At 26.5% G+C, this 17,157-nt stretch overlaps 6 protein-coding genes across 6 annotated transcripts; 3 read left to right on the forward strand and 3 right to left on the reverse strand.

Moving 5' to 3' along the window:
• Positions 1 to 440: 440 nt before the first annotated feature.
• LOC143221207 (ras-related C3 botulinum toxin substrate 1-like) lies at positions 441 to 1,473 on the reverse strand. Its single transcript, XM_076446699.1, has 3 exons — positions 1,358 to 1,473; positions 662 to 998; positions 441 to 575 (listed from the first exon to the last, which is right to left on the reverse strand). Exons 1-3 carry the CDS (start codon positions 1,471 to 1,473, stop codon positions 441 to 443), a joined length of 588 nt encoding a protein of 195 aa, XP_076302814.1.
• Positions 1,474 to 2,726: 1,253 nt separating this feature from the next.
• Positions 2,727 to 4,016, forward strand: Tsen34 (tRNA splicing endonuclease subunit 34). Its single transcript, XM_076446705.1, has 5 exons — positions 2,727 to 2,778; positions 2,878 to 3,149; positions 3,229 to 3,439; positions 3,573 to 3,734; positions 3,811 to 4,016. Exons 1-5 carry the CDS (start codon positions 2,727 to 2,729, stop codon positions 4,014 to 4,016), a joined length of 903 nt encoding a protein of 300 aa, XP_076302820.1.
• A 116-nt stretch (positions 4,017 to 4,132) lies between these two features.
• Positions 4,133 to 4,823, reverse strand: Mrpl27 (mitochondrial ribosomal protein L27). Its single transcript, XM_076446701.1, has 3 exons — positions 4,745 to 4,823; positions 4,433 to 4,596; positions 4,133 to 4,336 (listed from the first exon to the last, which is right to left on the reverse strand). The coding sequence occupies exons 1-3, from the start codon at positions 4,821 to 4,823 to the stop codon at positions 4,133 to 4,135; spliced, it is 447 nt and encodes a 148-aa protein (XP_076302816.1).
• A 793-nt stretch (positions 4,824 to 5,616) lies between these two features.
• Positions 5,617 to 8,358, forward strand: LOC143221206 (T-complex protein 1 subunit alpha-like). Its single transcript, XM_076446698.1, has 10 exons — positions 5,617 to 5,689; positions 6,028 to 6,113; positions 6,238 to 6,366; positions 6,440 to 6,537; positions 6,645 to 6,755; positions 6,857 to 7,262; positions 7,365 to 7,567; positions 7,641 to 7,833; positions 7,903 to 8,066; positions 8,145 to 8,358. Exons 1-10 carry the CDS (start codon positions 5,617 to 5,619, stop codon positions 8,356 to 8,358), a joined length of 1,677 nt encoding a protein of 558 aa, XP_076302813.1.
• A 2,142-nt stretch (positions 8,359 to 10,500) lies between these two features.
• Positions 10,501 to 14,151, reverse strand: LOC143221211 (double-strand-break repair protein rad21 homolog). Its single transcript, XM_076446703.1, is given in 13 exon segments — positions 10,501 to 10,626; positions 10,730 to 10,885; positions 10,963 to 11,094; positions 11,195 to 11,563; positions 11,682 to 11,861; positions 11,970 to 12,190; positions 12,259 to 12,482; positions 12,589 to 12,781; positions 12,881 to 13,040; positions 13,115 to 13,298; positions 13,401 to 13,628; positions 14,007 to 14,049; positions 14,052 to 14,151. Coding segments are annotated over 13 exon segments (2,316 nt in total).
• A 1,351-nt stretch (positions 14,152 to 15,502) lies between these two features.
• On the forward strand, positions 15,503 to 16,570 carry LOC143221210 (NADH dehydrogenase [ubiquinone] 1 alpha subcomplex assembly factor 4). Its single transcript, XM_076446702.1, has 4 exons — positions 15,503 to 15,647; positions 15,904 to 15,995; positions 16,070 to 16,289; positions 16,482 to 16,570. Exons 1-4 carry the CDS (start codon positions 15,503 to 15,505, stop codon positions 16,568 to 16,570), a joined length of 546 nt encoding a protein of 181 aa, XP_076302817.1.
• The last annotated feature ends 587 nt before the right edge of the window (positions 16,571 to 17,157 follow it).

A 17,157-nucleotide genomic window follows, 5' to 3' on the forward strand; every position in this document is an offset into this window, starting at 1 on the left:
TTAAAATGGATAATATTGTTATTTTACGAAAACAAACAATAATGGCAAATCATAAGATTCTGTACATTAGTACATGACTAGTACATTAATGAATAAATGAATCTACTATTTTAGACACAAATTTATAATTATTTTTAATCAATTATATATTAAGTACTAACTAAGAGTTATAATGGTATCAAATTTTCTTGTTAAATCTCTAATCTTATATTAGTCTTACAGCTTGTATATACATAAAAAAAGAGAAAAACACAAGCTGCAAATTGTACTTCATTTATGATGCAATAAACTAAAGCTGCCAGAGAAATTCATTAATGTGTATGTTTTTTTACCTTTTTTTAAAACATTCATATTTTGTTCCTTTTGTTTGTGAGAAAATTAATTTCAGTCTGTCAGTTTATATGTGGTTTTACCTATATTGAAACTTGAATATTTATTGTTTATAACATAATGCATCTTCTCTGTCTGCGTTTTTGAGGTTCAGGTCTTAAAACAGCACGGACTGCTTCATCAAACACTTGTTTTAGACCACGTTGTGTGAGTGCAGAACACTCCATATATTTCACTGCACGAATCTATAGAATATATTTGAAATTAAGTCTCTCTTAAATTATTTATTTTTGTAAATTAATTTAATAAAATTATGAACATTTATTCTAACCTTATTTGCCAATTTTTGACCTTGTTCGCGTTTTATAGCGCTAAGACCTTGTTCAGCTAAGGCAGTAAGTGTCTCACGATCATCTCGTAAATCTATTTTAGTTCCAACAAGTATCATTGGAGCATCTGGGCAGTGATGTTTTATCTCTGGGTACCACTTACTGGTAACATTTTCAAAGGATGAAGGGCTTGTTACTGAGAAACAAATTAGAAAAACATCAGTCTGTGGATATGAAAGTGGACGAAGCCTGTCGTAATCTTCTTGACCTGCAGTGTCCCAAAGTCCTAGACTAACAGGTATTCCATCCACAACCATAGGTGCTGAATAATTATCAAACCTGTATACAATAATAAAACTTATGTTTAAATAATTAAATGAATTAAAGAATTGAATGAAATCAAAATTATAAGACATTATAAAAAGGACTATAATTATATTTCAAGTTTTTTTCAAATAAAATTTACAAAGATCTTAGGAATAAAAGAATACTGCAAACATATGTTGTAAGATAAATTACATTCTGTAAGCATTAAAAGGGTATCTAATACATAATTATTATAGGAATAATAAGTATAAAAATGAAAGGTAAATATATTTTTCCTAAATAACTTCTAATTAGATCAGAAGTTTTACTTCTATTATATTTTATAGTAGACAATCAAAGAATGTTTTAATTTAGACAAATTTAATACTTACACTGTGGGGACATATTCTCCTGGAAAACTATCTGTTGTATATGATATTAACATACATGTTTTTCCTACTGTTCCATCTCCTACCACCACACATTTGATTGGTCTACCTGAACTCATGTTTCCAATACTGTAGTAATAAATAAATATCATTACTTTTGTATTATATCTTGAATAAATAAATATACAAAATATTATATTTCTATAATATTTCAAGGTAATGAAAAGCATACAAAAATTTTGTTTTATTAATAAATATTAATAAAACAACATCAAATGTTTTGTCTAAAAATGGTATCATTCAAATATTTGCGTAAACAATTATAAGAAAAAGCAATACTTCCATTTAATATCCATATAACTATTAATTATATCATAATTAGAAAAAAATTATAAAACTCATTTCAAATATTATTGAAAATAAATATATAACCAAAAACAGATTTTACATTTGCACAAAACGCATTATTAAAAGACGTAAGACTAATACGAAAAAACAAAAGAACGCACGTTTGAACTTAAAGGTTAGCCATGAAAGTGGACAGTTCTTCAATTGAAGGGCTTGCCCTTCAATTTCGGTTTATTTGTTCATTACGCAATTGGTAAACAACGATAATCAGCATCATTTAATCACTCACCAAATATGAACAAACGTTCGAGTAGAAAAAACACCACCGTTTCCACGCGATTCCAATTACAAATATATTGAACGTTCTTTAAAAAATTATAAAACCGGGTGCCATGACGGTATTGCGGTTTTTGGGACTAAAACGGACGTAGCCTTCGCTTGGTGACAGATGTTCGACAATCCTCTTCCTTCCCCTTCTACCTGAAATAATTATTCAGAAATGATGAATAGCGACATCTGTTGAATTAAAATATTTTTGTTATGTTTAATATCGTAATGTGATCTAAAATATTAATGAAGTAAACTATAAAAATTTAAACCATTTTGTAAATAACTAAATATTTTCTTTAATCATAAACATGATAATTGATATATAAATATCAATATTATCAAGCAATTTACAAAAACATTTACAATAGTGCATATGAAATAAACTGAGTATAATATCGTGATAAATATAATGTTTAAACATAATGTATAAATTTTATATAATATTATATTATATATAGTTATATTATATCTAAATAGAATTTTTTCGTTTATTAATCCTAAAAGTTCCTAAGAAGTTGTCAGTATATGGGATCAGCATATAATATCTAATTTGATTGGTTAATAAACACAAGAATTTTGATTATAAAAGCGTACAAAGTGTAATTTTTAATATTGAATATAAAATAAATAAATTTACAATAATTGTAATTTTAAAACACGTTTGTAAATATTTAAAAGCTTTTATACCTTAAAAATGATAGATTTAATTTCATCAAGGAACAATGTCTTTGTATGGAGTGCAGAAGGTAATAGTCTTATTATGTTAACATATCAGTATGCAAATATAAGTAAAAATCTTATTTCTCTAATTAATATATTAATTAAAATTTTTATTTTGTTTTTAGATTGGTTGAAGCTTCGAAAGGATTACCGAATAATTGGTGAGCTTATAGGTTGCCTACCAAAGAAACCCAGGCAAGATATACTTTTGGGTCTTCCATTACTTTTACAGCCAGAAGAAGTATCTCTTTTGCTTGAAAAAAATATTGCACGACTTATACAATATTCATGTTTTCAAAAACAACCATCTGAAACTTTAAAGCAGGCTTTTGAAGAATATAGAAATACATTATATCGAGAACAAGAAAAATGCTTAAGGAGTGAAAGACAAAAACAGGTTATTGAAAAAACATTATTTATAAATATATTAATATTGTATTAAGACCTTATAATTTAATACAAATAACAAATATTAGGTGATTGGTATGATGGACAAAATTATAGAAGGAAAAAAGCGAAAAATACTTGGAATTGACACAAGAAAAAGAAAAGCAAGAAAATCATTGGATCCAAAAGATCAGGCAGCACTAAATAATATAGAAATAAATAAGCAAGATTTATTAGAAGAAGAAATGGCAAAATTACCCAAGCTAGATAAAAGTGAAGCTCTGATTCAAACTCATACAGGTAAAGAAAAAAATTAGTAAAAAGAAATGATATGAAACAAAATAATGTAGTACACCACAGCAATAATGTAGTATAATTATATTTAAAATATTTATTTTTATTCTGTAGGTATCTTATAGAAATATGTTTTCAGTGTACCCATGGACATATAAGGAAGATGCAGAAATTGTAGAATGGAAATATCCATCCACTTACAAACAACAACTTCGATATAAAACATATAAAGATTTATGGGAAAGAGGGTATTTTGTAACAAATGGAGAAAAATTTGGAGGAGACTTTTTAGCATATCCTGGTAATATGAAATATATATTATTTACATATTAGTAACTAGATAAAATAGTCATTTTAATTATTTGTATATTTTGTAGGAGATCCTATTATGTTTCATTCTCAATTTATAATTTTATGTAAAGATAAAAATGAAGAAATTCCAATAACTGACCTTTCAGCCCAGTGTCGAATTGCTTGTCATGTTCGAAAAACACAAGTATATGCTTTTGTTTCTACAGATCAAGATGTTATAAGATACCAATCATTTCAGTGGGCAGAAAGTGCTGCATTTGAAAATGTTTAAAAATACTTAAATAATATTTACAATTATATTTACAAAAAAAGTAAAATAACAATTTTGTTTTTATTATTATATTTTTGGTTTATAATTAAAATGTAAAATACAATAAAAGTTTTGATTTAAAGAGTATCAACTAATATAAATTTATTGTGTTGTGGTTCAGGGATAACATTAAAGAATTTTTTATATATAACACTGTTTTCTCTATTTGAATAGTTCAATTTAACCCATGAGCGAGACATGTTTGGATTAATCTTTTCACAGGTAACTACTACTTTTCCTTTTTCTAAAGCATATAATGTACCATTTCTACCAAAACCAACCTGTGAAACAAATAACACATATTCAAATAAAAATATTTGAACATAGTTATTTTCATTTGTAAAAAGATATTCTTCAAAAAGTATCATTATACTTACATATAATCCTGGATGAAATCTAAGTTTAAGTTGTGTAGCTAATATTGTAGATTCTTGAACATAATGTCCATCTTGTACTCGCCATCCTCTATGTTTTGGTCTTCTATTACCAGGTGAGTTACGTGTACTGCCAGAAGCTTTCTTTGATGCATGTCTCACACAAACTATTAACAAATTGTTGATTTATAAAAATTGAAAAGAATAGTACACAAATAAAAAGCTCACATTTACATAAATTTAAAGCATTTATCACTTTTATATTTAAAGAAATGTATCGAAGACTAAATAAAAATATTTATTTTCTATACAAACCTAAATTAGTAGCAGCGATGCTGGCAAGAGACTTAGAGTTGTTTAAAGTATAATTAAAGAATTGCGTTAAGAATGTCATATCTGAAATATAATTATTCAAAGTATAATGTATACTTTCATTTCTTATTAAGGTAAGTTATTTTCAAATTTTTTAATTTAATTTAAAGGAATTGTCAATAATGTATTACTGATATAACGTGATATAAAGTGATATAATATAACGTTATCTACGATAAAGAATAAATATTTATTACTAAACATTTTACTAACCTTCTATTGCATTACATTATTTAGTTACAAATGATTACCAACTTTTGCACATTGTACCTATAAAAATGAAATTTGGAATTTAGTAACAGAATAATGAAAAATATTTTTATATCTGCTTTATTCGTTCGCTACAATTAACGTCGTTAATATTTCAAACATATAAATTAACCTAATAACTTTATAGTTTCATACAAGATTTCATATTATTTGATTGTAACACACTAAACACATTCAAATGGTTTTTCAAGAAATTTATAAAATCATTTTAAAGATTTATTTTAAATGTATTGATACATTATTCTATTTTTATTATTTATATTGAATACTAAAGATATACTAACAAAAATGTTTTTAGAATATAATAGAAAAGGTTTCTACATCTACAGTTCTGTAACCAATTAAATATTGATACATGAAATCTAACCAATGAAAAATGATATTACTCTTGTCCGTAAAAGGAAATAACTACGATAGGCGTCACTGATCTTCATCATCAGTAGCAATCACACGCGGACGTTTTATGGCATTAGTTTTGTCGGCAACTAAAATTTTGACTGTCGTTTAATTATAATATTATACAAAAGTGAAAAAAATATTGCAAAATGTCGACAGTAGCTAGTCCTTTAGTTGTTGGTGGTGTTCGACAATCTGGGGCTCCTGTAAGAACACAAAATGGTATAGCATTGGTTATTGTACAAAAATGTGGTTATACAATTTATCCAATATTTGTATAAATACGAATTTTTTATAAAAGCTTTTTATTTAATTTTTACAGCGTTTTTTTTACTTTCTAAAACATATGAAAATATTAATGTAAAATAATTCATATTAACAAATATATTTTTTTATTACATATATAACGTTATGTATAAAAATATCTTTGGATTTATATTTGTGTTTATAGAAAGTTAAAATTTAAGTATTAGTACTAACATTATTTTTTGTAATATACATTTTGTTGAAATAATATAAATTCTGTGTATCAAGTACAGTTATTCTATTTTGTTTTCTAGTCATGGCTGCTTGTGCAGTTGCTAATATAGTGAAGAGTTCTCTGGGTCCTGTTGGCTTAGATAAAATGCTTGTAGATGATATTGGTGTATGTAAACATTTTTATGAAGTATATTATAAATTAATTTTCAATGTATCTATAATGGTACACCTATATAAAAATCAATCATATTATTATATGCATTCATACCTTATATGTTATATTAATTTAGGATGTTACCGTTACTAATGATGGAGCAACTATTTTACGTTTACTTGAAGTTGAACATCCAGCTGCAAGAGTTCTAGTAGAATTAGCTCAACTACAAGATGAAGAAGTTGGAGATGGAACTACGTCAGTTGTAAGTTTATTTATTTAACATTTTATATTTAAACAAACTTAAATAAATTTCTAACAGAATTTTATTTAAACAGGTAATAATTGCAGCTGAATTATTAAAAAATGCTGATGAACTTGTAAAACAGAAAATTCATCCAACATCTGTAATTAGTGGTTACAGACTTGCTTGCAAGTAAATAGTTGTCAAATTATTTTAAAAATTGAAAAATATTTTTAAGTTAAAAATTAAAGTAATGCAGATATTTTATTATATATATATAATTATCATTTATGTTATAGGGAAGCTTGTAAATACATTCAAGAGCATTTAACAGTTGGGGTAGAAGAGCTTGGAAGAGATTGTTTAGTTAATGTAGCAAAGACTTCTATGTCCAGTAAAATTATTGGAGCGTATCCTTACTTCTCTTTGCTTATATAAATTATAATGCATGCATTTTATTATTTATATCAATATTATTATTGTTGCCATTATTTCCTTAAGAAATTAATAGTGATGCTGACTTTTTTGGAAACATGGTCGTGGATGCTGCAAATGCAATAAAAGTTAATGATGGAAAAGGAGGATTCCTATATCCTGTGAAAGCAGTTAATGTTTTAAAAGCTCATGGAAAAAGTGTTAGGGAGTCCATATTAGTGCAGGGTTATGCACTGAATTGCACTGTAGCTTCTCAAGCCATGTCTAAAAGAATAGTGAATGCAAAAATTGCGTGTCTAGATTTCTCTTTGCAAAAGACAAAAATGAAATTAGGTGTTGAGGTACTAATTACAAATCCTGAAAAATTAGAAGCTGTGCGACAACGAGAAGCAGATATTACAAAAGAACGTATTCAAAAGATTCTTGCAGCAGGAACAAATGTCGTTCTTGTATCTGGTGGAATTGATGATCTCTGTTTAAAGGTATATTTAAATTATATAAAGATTATAATATTAATATTATATAAAAAATTAATTTTTTAATTTGAAGATTGGTAATTCATACAATTTTTCATATTTATTTAGTATTTTATAGAAGCTAAAGCGATGGCAGTTCGTAGATGCAAAAAGGCAGATTTGAAAAGAATTGCAAAAGCTACAGGTGCACAATTTCTTACTTCTTTAACTAATATGGAAGGAGAAGAAAGTTTTGATAGTAGTTTTCTGGGTGAAGCTGCAGAAGTAGTACAAGAAGTAATATGTGACGATGAACTTATTCTGATTAAGGGGTTCGTTTTTTCCATTTTTTTGTATGAGTTAAGATAATTAAAATTAATATTAATTTCATAATATCCGTAACAGACCCAAAACAAGGACGGCAAGTTCTATGATATTACGAGGACCAAATGATTATTATTGTGATGAGATGGAGCGATCTGTGCACGATGCATTATGTGCAGTAAAACGAGTTTTAGAAAGTAAAAGTGTGGTTGCAGGAGGAGGTTGTGTCGAAGCAGCACTTTCAATATATTTGGAAAATTTTGCTACGTCACTAGTAAGTTTATATTTTTGTGATGCTACAATTGATTAAATTTTATTTGTACTTAAATATTTAAATTTTCAGAGTTCTCGAGAACAATTAGCTATTGCTGAATTCGCAAGATCATTACTGGTTATACCAAAGACGTTAGCAGTCAATGCTGCACAAGACGCTACTGATCTTGTTGCTAAACTACGTGCTTATCACAATTCCAGTCAAACAAAAGTAGATCTTGCAGATCTAAAATGGTAATAATTTTTTAATAAGTACTACATGTTTTACATATTTTAATGGAAACAAGATATCACATTAATATTATTTTACAGGATTGGTTTAGATTTACTTGAAGGTACTATTAAAAATAATAAGCAAGTTGGTATATTGGAACCAGCAATTTCAAAAATAAAGTCATTGAAATTTGCTACCGAAGCAGCGATAACCATTCTTAGAATTGATGATATGATTAAACTAGATCCTGAACGTTCTAAAGATAAATCATACCATGATGCAATGGAATCAGGAGAATTAGAAGAGAATTAGAAAAGAATTTAAAATGCATTTATTCATCTTTTTTTCCTATGATTTATTCTGTTGGCAAAATTAAGTTATTTTTTTATTATGAATACTATTTCACAACCTAGCGTTAAAAAAAACATTACAATCTAACATTAATATGCATATGTTAAATTTGTATTAGATTTGATGCTTTCTCATGAATGAATTTTGCTGATAATAAATAAAGTAAAGCTTTTACATATAAAAATGTTGTACATATACTTTCATGCTTTTAATAATTATACGAGAACATACTAAAATAAAATGAGACTATTGTTGGATCTATTAATAAAACCTATTAATGTATGTGATATTTATCATACTAACTTTTTAATACATATATTAACATTAAAAAAAAATCAGGAATTTGAAGATATCGAATATAATGTCAATCATTACTTAAATTGTAATTTTTAAAAAACTATATGCAAAGGGTATTGAAACGAAAATTTTTTAACCTAAAATAACAATTTCAAATATATTTAATACAATGAATACACCTGCTATAAAAAATATTTAATGCATAAACATAGTCTTATTGCGTGTACGTATACACGTCGCACATATAATTAAAGAAAAAAGTGCTTAACGTTAATATTAGTTTTTTTAATTAATTTAATAAATTTTGATATATGTAACAGTTTATTAATGGAAAATAATGGATTAATATTTTTAAGTATTATATGATATGTACTTTAGGGTTCAAATTTTAAAGAAAATATTTCAGATATTCCTTTTTATTTTATAAACAGATGTATATTGATTAGTAAATTATAGAACTATTTACAATCAGGCATTTCAGATAGATGGTATAGTAGTCGATCTTTGTGTGACTTTTAATGCCATTATGTGTGTAATGAGAGTTTATGTTGTTTATTGTGTATGTATATTTACAATGTTGTATGATTGTTTTTGAGAAATTTTTGACATGTCAATTTGATAAAATATAGCATTTCTTAAAATATCATTTAACACTTGTATTCCATGAATCTGGTATACATATATATAACAATAAATTATTGAACATTCTTTATGGTCGAATAATTAAATCACAAATCATAACACTATTTTCTTAAAGAAAATAGTAGGGATCAAACAACTTTTACTTTTTTATATAATTAATAAATTTCTTTAGAGAATAATAAAGAAATTATATTATAAAAAAGTGAAATAGAAAGGCGTGACTGTTAAATCAATGCTCTTTGGAATGTTACTCATCGTGTAAATATAAATTATAGTGGATCATAAATTTGCAGTAATTTATATGAAAAAGTAACTATACAGATTATGCAAAGTGTACACAAAAATATAGTAATTAATATTTATATAAATCTGAAAATAACTTAATCACACTATTGATCCTAAAGTATGATTGCAATACATAAAAGCATTATCCATAAAACATTCCCTTGATTCTTCCATTAATAATTGTTTACAATAGCAAATGATGTGTAAGTATACTAATAAACAGAAAAGAGAGAAAGAGTGAGAGAGAGAAAAGAAAAGAATCATTGTAACCTTTTTCAATCTTTTTAAATTTGAAAAATTTGAGAATAATATATAGATTTTAGCCATACATAATCTCATTTCATGAAATTTTTAACAAAATCTTTTTTATCAAATTTCATAAATTATCTTGTACAATTATTAGTAATTTTGGACCATACTGCAGTATAGACTCAAGAAATTGCTTGTAAATATTAAGATATAAAATATATTTTTACTACATATTAATATTATATACAAACCCTGTTCAGATCGATAATAAATTTAATGAAGACAATTGATTTCTTGCCAATGTAAAACATACATTTATTAATTTTAAGTTTGCGTACTTTTAATTGAATTTTTTTTATCACAATAAAAATGCAGATGGTCCAAAATAATTTTGTTCTGGTTTATACAAAACGTATACATTCCTTAATCAGAAGTTTAAAACATGATTTACAAAATTTTTTTATCTTACGCAGATATTCCAAGTTACAATAGCTTTATATATTATTTTACAATTTATCTTTCAAAAGAATTTAGATAAATCGCTTATTTTATGTACGGTTAAAAATAGCTATAATCCTCTTTTTCCGTCATTTTTAACAATAAATGTAAGATAAGAAATACCCAATAGTTTTATAATGCAGGGGTCTCGAATTTTGGTCCTTTACTGACTACAATTTCAGCATATGGGTACTCTTGATTAAGTTCTAATACTTGAAATTTTTTCAAAACTAATAACGTGTAAAATTTTTGCGCAACCTAAAAATTAATTAATAATATAGATAAAAAACGAATTAATTATATAATTTATGATAATATAAGTTACATTATTTTTTAATGATTTACATTTTAAAATACAAACCTGTTTGCGATTGTTTTTATATGCCATTTCCGACAGTGTCAGTCTATCTTTGGTATCTAGTTTACTTTTAATGACATGATACATATGTGATGCTCTTTTGTTAAGAACTCGTTCTTCAAATTGTTCATAAGTTTCATCTACTTGTTGTTCTTCTTGCTGTAAAAGTAGAAGAATTATATTGTACATCTGTTTCGTAAAATCTATAATATAACATAAATAATTTTTATACATACAGGTCCTACAGATGGAGGGAATTCATAATCTTCATGATTCCATGGCGTTGCTGGTCCTCTTTCTGATACAGCAGGTGTGTGAGGTGGTGGGGGATGTTCATCATATCCAATATACGGTACCTGAGGTTGTGTCTATTATACACATACATACACATATGTATATATATAAAATTCCGTTATTATTTATATAATATAGTACTATATATTTATATATGCAAAAAATAGAAATTACCTGATCATAGCCCATATTTTCCATCTGAGGCATTTCAACAGGTGGTGTGGGTGTAATTTCTGGTTCTACTGGAGCAGATGGAACAACTGGTTCTTCAGATGTAGTAATAGTTTCAGTAGGAGGAATTTCAGGGATTTCTGAAGGCAATAAAGGTGCTTCAGGAGGTACAGGAACCATTTCTGCTTCTTCAACAGAAGGCACTATGCTACTAATTTCAGATACCGGTTCTATTGGTAAAGATACTTCAGGTGGAGGTATTGGTGACTCTGCAGAGGGAAGACTGGGTTGCGGAATTGTGCTAGGAACTTCCACTGCTTCAGGGGTAACTTCTATTGGTGGAGGTGCTGGTGCTGGAGGTGGTGGCCTTGTCTAAAAATGAGAATAAAATATGTCAACTTTACAACTATTCGTAAAATTTAACTAATAATAATTAAGAAGTAGAGGAAAGAAGGAAGGGAAATTTTCTCATCAACTTTAGCAAACCTACCTCTTCATCTGCTGGTGCTTTTCGCTTACGAGCCATGCGTTTACTGAGAATACTTTGTTCATATGCATCAGGTTCGGCAGGTTCTCTCATTTGTTCTAAAGACATACCTTCTTCTTCTCCTACTAAACGTCCGAAGTCCTCATGATCATAAGACTTACTAGTTAAATGTCGTTGATAATTCTATATTGTTAAAAAATAAAGTATTATTTTTTACTAAATTATATTTTTGTACAATGAGAGATATGTATTTTTTAAATGTGCACTATAAGTAATAAACTTTTAACTTACTTTAAATAACACACGTGCTGGTATTGGTCTTCCTGGTAAAGCAAACAATTTTTCAACTCCACCAGTTTCTTTCCAATGCATTAATCTTTTTGTGGGTGGTGCCAAATCCAATGTTGTAATAATATCACTAGTATCTGATAATTGTGCTTTCATTTCTTCACCAGAAATATTTTTTACTTCATCCACAATGAGTTTACGCTTGCGTTTTGCTTTTGTAAATCCTATTAATATCATTCAAGTTATAGTATGACAACAAAAATTATACAATTTATATATGTCATCAATCAACCTTTCAAAGCAGATGCATCAACGGGTGCAAGAGCAAAGCTTTCTTCCTCGTCGTGTAACAATGTGGTTTGATCCTGTAGAGGTGGAGCTTCTTCAATAGCTTCCATTGGACGTTCTTCAGGAATAGTTGGTGGAGCAGGAGTGAAACGACGACTTGCAACACTTATTCTACCCTCAAGTTCTTCACCAGGTGCAGCTGGAGAAACGGGTCTAGATTCATCAGTACTACACGAAAAATATCAAATTTAATCCACATAATTCATTATAAATTTGTGTAATATTTGTAAATTCTATATGTAATATCAAATTTATTTGCATGATCATTGATTACCTCATTCCACCCATGGGAGATGGTGGACCTCCAAAGCGTTCTCCCATTTCTTCTTCAGATTCATCATGGACAGATGGTGGACCCCCAGGAACTACACCTGGTTCTTGTGTTTCTGTAACTGCACTAACTTCAGGTACAGGTACTTCACCCATTGGTGCTTCATCAAATAAACCACCCTCGAATAAACCACCAGCTAAACAACAAAAAATAAAAATTATATATATTTATTGATAATAAAATAATCTATATTGAAAATTTTGTACTATATATAATGTTATTACATATAACTTACATATAATATCTTGTCCAAGATGACCGCCAAAACCATCATCTCTAATTGGCATATCTATATCCATAGCTTGCGCTGTTACTGATGGACCTGGTACTGGTTCTTTTTCTTTTTGTTCTAAAGCTGCTTCAATCCCTGGTCCATCGGTAAACAACATATGAGTCTAAAAAATTAACATTGATTTTATTTTCTATAAGCAATTTTAATATAATCAAAATATTGGCAATAAATACATACTTGATCTAATGATGGTTCTACGGTACCAGCATGTCTCAATAAATCTGGAGGCTCTGCATCAAAACTCATGTCACCAAATCCTTGATCATGTGTAACTAAAGCTAAACTACCATAATCTTCTCTCATTGTAATTTCTTCTGCTCGTGACTGATTTAAACTAAATTGTGCTTCAATGTCAACATCTCTATAATAAAATATTAGTATCAGTATATACATAGCAAATATCAGTAACAACATATATAAAACACATTGGATCATAGAATTTATTTAATTTTTATCTATTTACTTTAATTCTGGCATTGCTGTATCAAAATCATGAAATACTTCAGGTAATGTTATTGCTGTTACAGCAGCTTCTCTGTGCTCTTCTGGTAAGTCTACCATACCAGGCCTAAAGGCCATTTTTATTTTAACAAAAGCTTCATTACAGTCTGCTAAGAGATACTTAGCCTTTCTTGAATATATACGTACTACTCCCAATAACAAATGTCCAGATGTTCTTAAAGCCATTTTACCTATATTAATTTAAGAAATAAAAAAAGGAATTATATACCATGTTTAATAGATATATTAAAATCTTTCTTAATAGAAAATTATATACATAATTCTAAGTTTCTAACTTATATAATTTCAAAAATATAATTGCTAAATGTAATATAAATTTTCAAGATAATTAGCATAAATAAAGTATTACAATAGAAAAATATTCTTTTCTACGGGATGGGCTTATATTAAAGAAACTTCTTTAAATGCATATAGTCGAGATATTAATTAAAAATTGAAAGGTATGTATGTTTTAAGTCACAAACACAAGTAAAGTGTTGCAAAACATATAAATTTATATATATTAATAGAAATGAGAAATAAATGTAAAATAGGTGAATTTATAAATACCTTTGGCTGTAATATACCATCTACTGATTTTTCGATATTGTTTCAAATACGTGTGCTTTTGTTAATTTTTTATCCCAATGAGCAGCTAACCATATACGCGCTAATGGACCCTTCTTGGCCAGTACAAAATGTGCGTAAAACATTTTTAATTTCTCTTATATGCACTTCTGAAAACAAATTAGTGTCACATTAATAAAATTCGTTAAATTCGTTCAAAGTGTTATGTTTGTAAACACAAAGCTAAGCACGAGCTACTTCGTTAACATGATTTTTTGTTAATAACATAATTATCACCTTATAATGATAAAACTGGTTGATGTGTCAATTAATATGTGAAGTTAGCATTTTTAACATTTATAAATATTCAAATCGAGTCGTTGGACTCGAATAAATAGGAATCATGTAATTTTTCTTAATTTAGTAAAATGTCAACATCTTTGCACAAGATGGCGTTTCTGTCTATAATTTTGGCGGTTACGCGTATGCTGTTGAATACGTAGTATGTTCTATTTATTTCCGCACGAGAAGTATTATGACGGTACGTTATAGATAAATGCTAAACTATTATTTTCATACTTTATAAGAATTATCACATTCAGATGTTGTATTATAAAATTGTTGACACATACGGTACGTTTCTTTTCAGCGCGTCTTCACAAGAACCTTCAACTAATTTCACTGAACGTTCTGAAACTCCTCCACTAATGGCGCCTGGTTGTATTCGTAAATCTACAAAATTTTGTTCTTTGAATTTGCCTTTCGATTAAATATCTAGTAAGCATTTATAAAATTATGTTTATTTTTTGTTTTTTACTTTATAATTAATATAAAAATTAGATATTATTAAATTATAAATGATTAAACAAATATTAAATTATATAATTTTTATTCAGAGTGTTTTAACATATTACAGAAATAAAATTTCTACGTTTTCATTTTTATCAACTGTATTTAGGGTTTTATATATTTTCCTAAAAATATTTCCTTTTATTGCAAATGTGTAAAATGTGTAATATTAATGTTTGTAATTTATATTTATTTAAAAAGATGATGAATGTTTGTCACCAATTAAAATTTAAGGAATACAAAATATATTTCAGTCATAAAAAGTTTTTATTTGAATTTGGATTATTTGAACAGTATATTACTATTTTTGTAATCTATGTGCTTATAGAATAATGTGTTTCGAATAACTTTTGAATGTTTAAGTTTAATAGTATCTTTATAATATAAAATAAATATTTTCTTATTGTACAATTTGATAATTAAAAAAAGGGTTTTAGTTTAATAAAATGGTATTATCATATAAAGATGAAGGTACTGAATTTAATCTGGTAATGTTAATCGTATAATTGACATCAATATACAAAATACAGTTTTATAATATATTATAATAATTTTATTTTTCTGTAACAGAGAAGAAAATGTAATTCAAATTACACTTTTAGAGATATTTATAAGTTTTCTTTTCTATCGTGCTAGGAAATCAATAAAATGGGAAAAGTGTACTCTCTTCTTTTGCGACCAATTCGTACATTTAATATTGAAAAGCGAGCAGAACGTGTTATTTCAAGAGAGAAACCAGAAGTTGCTCCTCAATATCCATCAGTACAGAAGCAAAGGGAGATTGTAGATAAAAGTAAGCTTGTTTTGGAATATTTCTAATTCTATTTTGTAAAGTACAAATGTTCTTCATTAAAACGATTATTTTAATATTTTAGTAAAAATCAAAGTTGAAACAATATCAATATCAATATCAATAATAATTTTTGAGGTTATACAGTATGTAATCGTACTATATTTGACCTTCAGTTTGATTTTTAGTTAAAAGTAATAATATATTATAAAATTTTCTGACTTCTTGATATTTAATAATATTATATATTTTGTTTTAGTAAAACCCGATTTTATGAAAGTTCACTACGAAAAGGATCCTCAATTACATGACTATTTAAAGAGTGTTTATGTTCAGTCTAAAGATCCAAAAGTAAATTTCTATTTTATTGATATAATTTTATAGTTATAAGTATCGAAATAAGCTAGTTTTCTTTTTATTATTAGAATACACCTAAAGAAGAATTGGTTTCGGCGAAGTCATTACCACAAGATAGAAGGTTCCCTCCTTTAAACAACAATAAGTATTGTGAAACACTTATGATTACTGGTGGTAAATGTGCTTTATCAGATGTAATACGTTTTATTAGTATGCATTCAGAAAATCCTACAGAGTATTCTGTAGAAAAAATAGCTGAAATGTATAAACTAGATAAACAAGTAGTTAGTAAGTATATGCATTTAGAATAAAGATGATAATATAATATTATTAAAGTAAATTTACATTATTTATATTATATTTATTTAATTATCCTAAAAGTTATTTTTATTTAGATCTGTTTATAAACATATATCTTGTATTTACTTTTTATATTTAATTTTAATAATAAAAATGTAACATAATATTAATTTGTTTCAGAAAATATTGTAACAAATTTTAAAATATTTCATTTAGTAAAAAGGAAAGATGATCAGGTGAAGTTAAACAACATTACAGAAGATGTATAACTTTGTGGAAAATAATTAATAGGATAAAACCATGTAGAAAATATAAATAAATAATAGTTTATTGAAAATATTAATTACTTTAATTTAATTTGTCTTGTATTAATATTTAATATATCATGATAAAAGTTTTCAAAAATTTAATGATTATTTAAATACATAATTTTTTTTCTAATATAATGATGGAATTAAAGAAAACATTACTTGGAAAATACAATACTATTTTTACTATAATTAAGGAACATCATCATTAATAATTAAAAAAAAATTCATTTTCTGTTTGGAGCAATTAAAATTTATTTCTGAAAAAATTCTTGTTTACTAATAAGTAAAATAAAATACATGCAAATGTTTCTATTTTTTATACATACAATAAATTACATATATTTACAAAATACAATTTTACGAATACTATTATATTTAAATTTATATACTAGATTTTTCCTGTGTACAATTTGTAGTCTTCCTTTAATGATTTTTACTTTTCAATAATATTATTACACCAATTATCCTATGATCTTAAAATCTGTATCTAAAATTGGCAGGAATATACAAAAATAATAATGTTAACAATTTATGAAACTGTTTGT

The sequence above is a fragment of the Lasioglossum baleicum genome, unplaced genomic scaffold (genome assembly GCF_051020765.1).
Source record: "Lasioglossum baleicum unplaced genomic scaffold, iyLasBale1 scaffold2067, whole genome shotgun sequence".
Classification (NCBI taxonomy): domain Eukaryota; kingdom Metazoa; phylum Arthropoda; class Insecta; order Hymenoptera; family Halictidae; genus Lasioglossum; species Lasioglossum baleicum.

Bases quoted from the DNA above. Each gene is read 5' to 3' on its own strand.
- LOC143221207 (XM_076446699.1), bottom strand. From the start codon at position 1,473: ATGAGTTCAGGTAGACCAATCAAATGTGTGGTGGTAGGAGATGGAACA. The intron at 999-1,357 runs GTAAGTATTAAA...TATTGTATACAG, and splicing joins GGAGAATATGTCCCCACAGT to GTTTGATAATTATTCAGCAC. The intron at 576-661 runs GTTAGAATAAAT...TATATTCTATAG, and splicing joins GTCAAAAATTGGCAAATAAG to ATTCGTGCAGTGAAATATAT.
- Tsen34 (XM_076446705.1), top strand. From the start codon at position 2,727: ATGATAGATTTAATTTCATCAAGGAACAATGTCTTTGTATGGAGTGCA. The intron at 2,779-2,877 runs GTAATAGTCTTA...TTTTGTTTTTAG, and splicing joins CTTTGTATGGAGTGCAGAAG to ATTGGTTGAAGCTTCGAAAG. The intron at 3,150-3,228 runs GTTATTGAAAAA...AACAAATATTAG, and splicing joins GGAGTGAAAGACAAAAACAG to GTGATTGGTATGATGGACAA.
- Mrpl27 (XM_076446701.1), bottom strand. From the start codon at position 4,823: ATGACATTCTTAACGCAATTCTTTAATTATACTTTAAACAACTCTAAG. The intron at 4,597-4,744 runs GTTTGTATAGAA...ATTTGTTAATAG, and splicing joins CATCGCTGCTACTAATTTAG to TTTGTGTGAGACATGCATCA. The intron at 4,337-4,432 runs GTAAGTATAATG...TTTGTTTCACAG, and splicing joins GATTTCATCCAGGATTATAT to GTTGGTTTTGGTAGAAATGG.
- LOC143221206 (XM_076446698.1), top strand. From the start codon at position 5,617: ATGTCGACAGTAGCTAGTCCTTTAGTTGTTGGTGGTGTTCGACAATCT. The intron at 6,367-6,439 runs GTAAGTTTATTT...TTATTTAAACAG, and splicing joins GAGATGGAACTACGTCAGTT to GTAATAATTGCAGCTGAATT. The intron at 6,756-6,856 runs GTATCCTTACTT...AGAAATTAATAG, and splicing joins TCCAGTAAAATTATTGGAGC to TGATGCTGACTTTTTTGGAA.
- LOC143221210 (XM_076446702.1), top strand. From the start codon at position 15,503: ATGGGAAAAGTGTACTCTCTTCTTTTGCGACCAATTCGTACATTTAAT. The intron at 15,648-15,903 runs GTAAGCTTGTTT...ATTTTGTTTTAG, and splicing joins AAGGGAGATTGTAGATAAAA to TAAAACCCGATTTTATGAAA. The intron at 16,290-16,481 runs GTAAGTATATGC...AATTTGTTTCAG, and splicing joins ACTAGATAAACAAGTAGTTA to AAAATATTGTAACAAATTTT.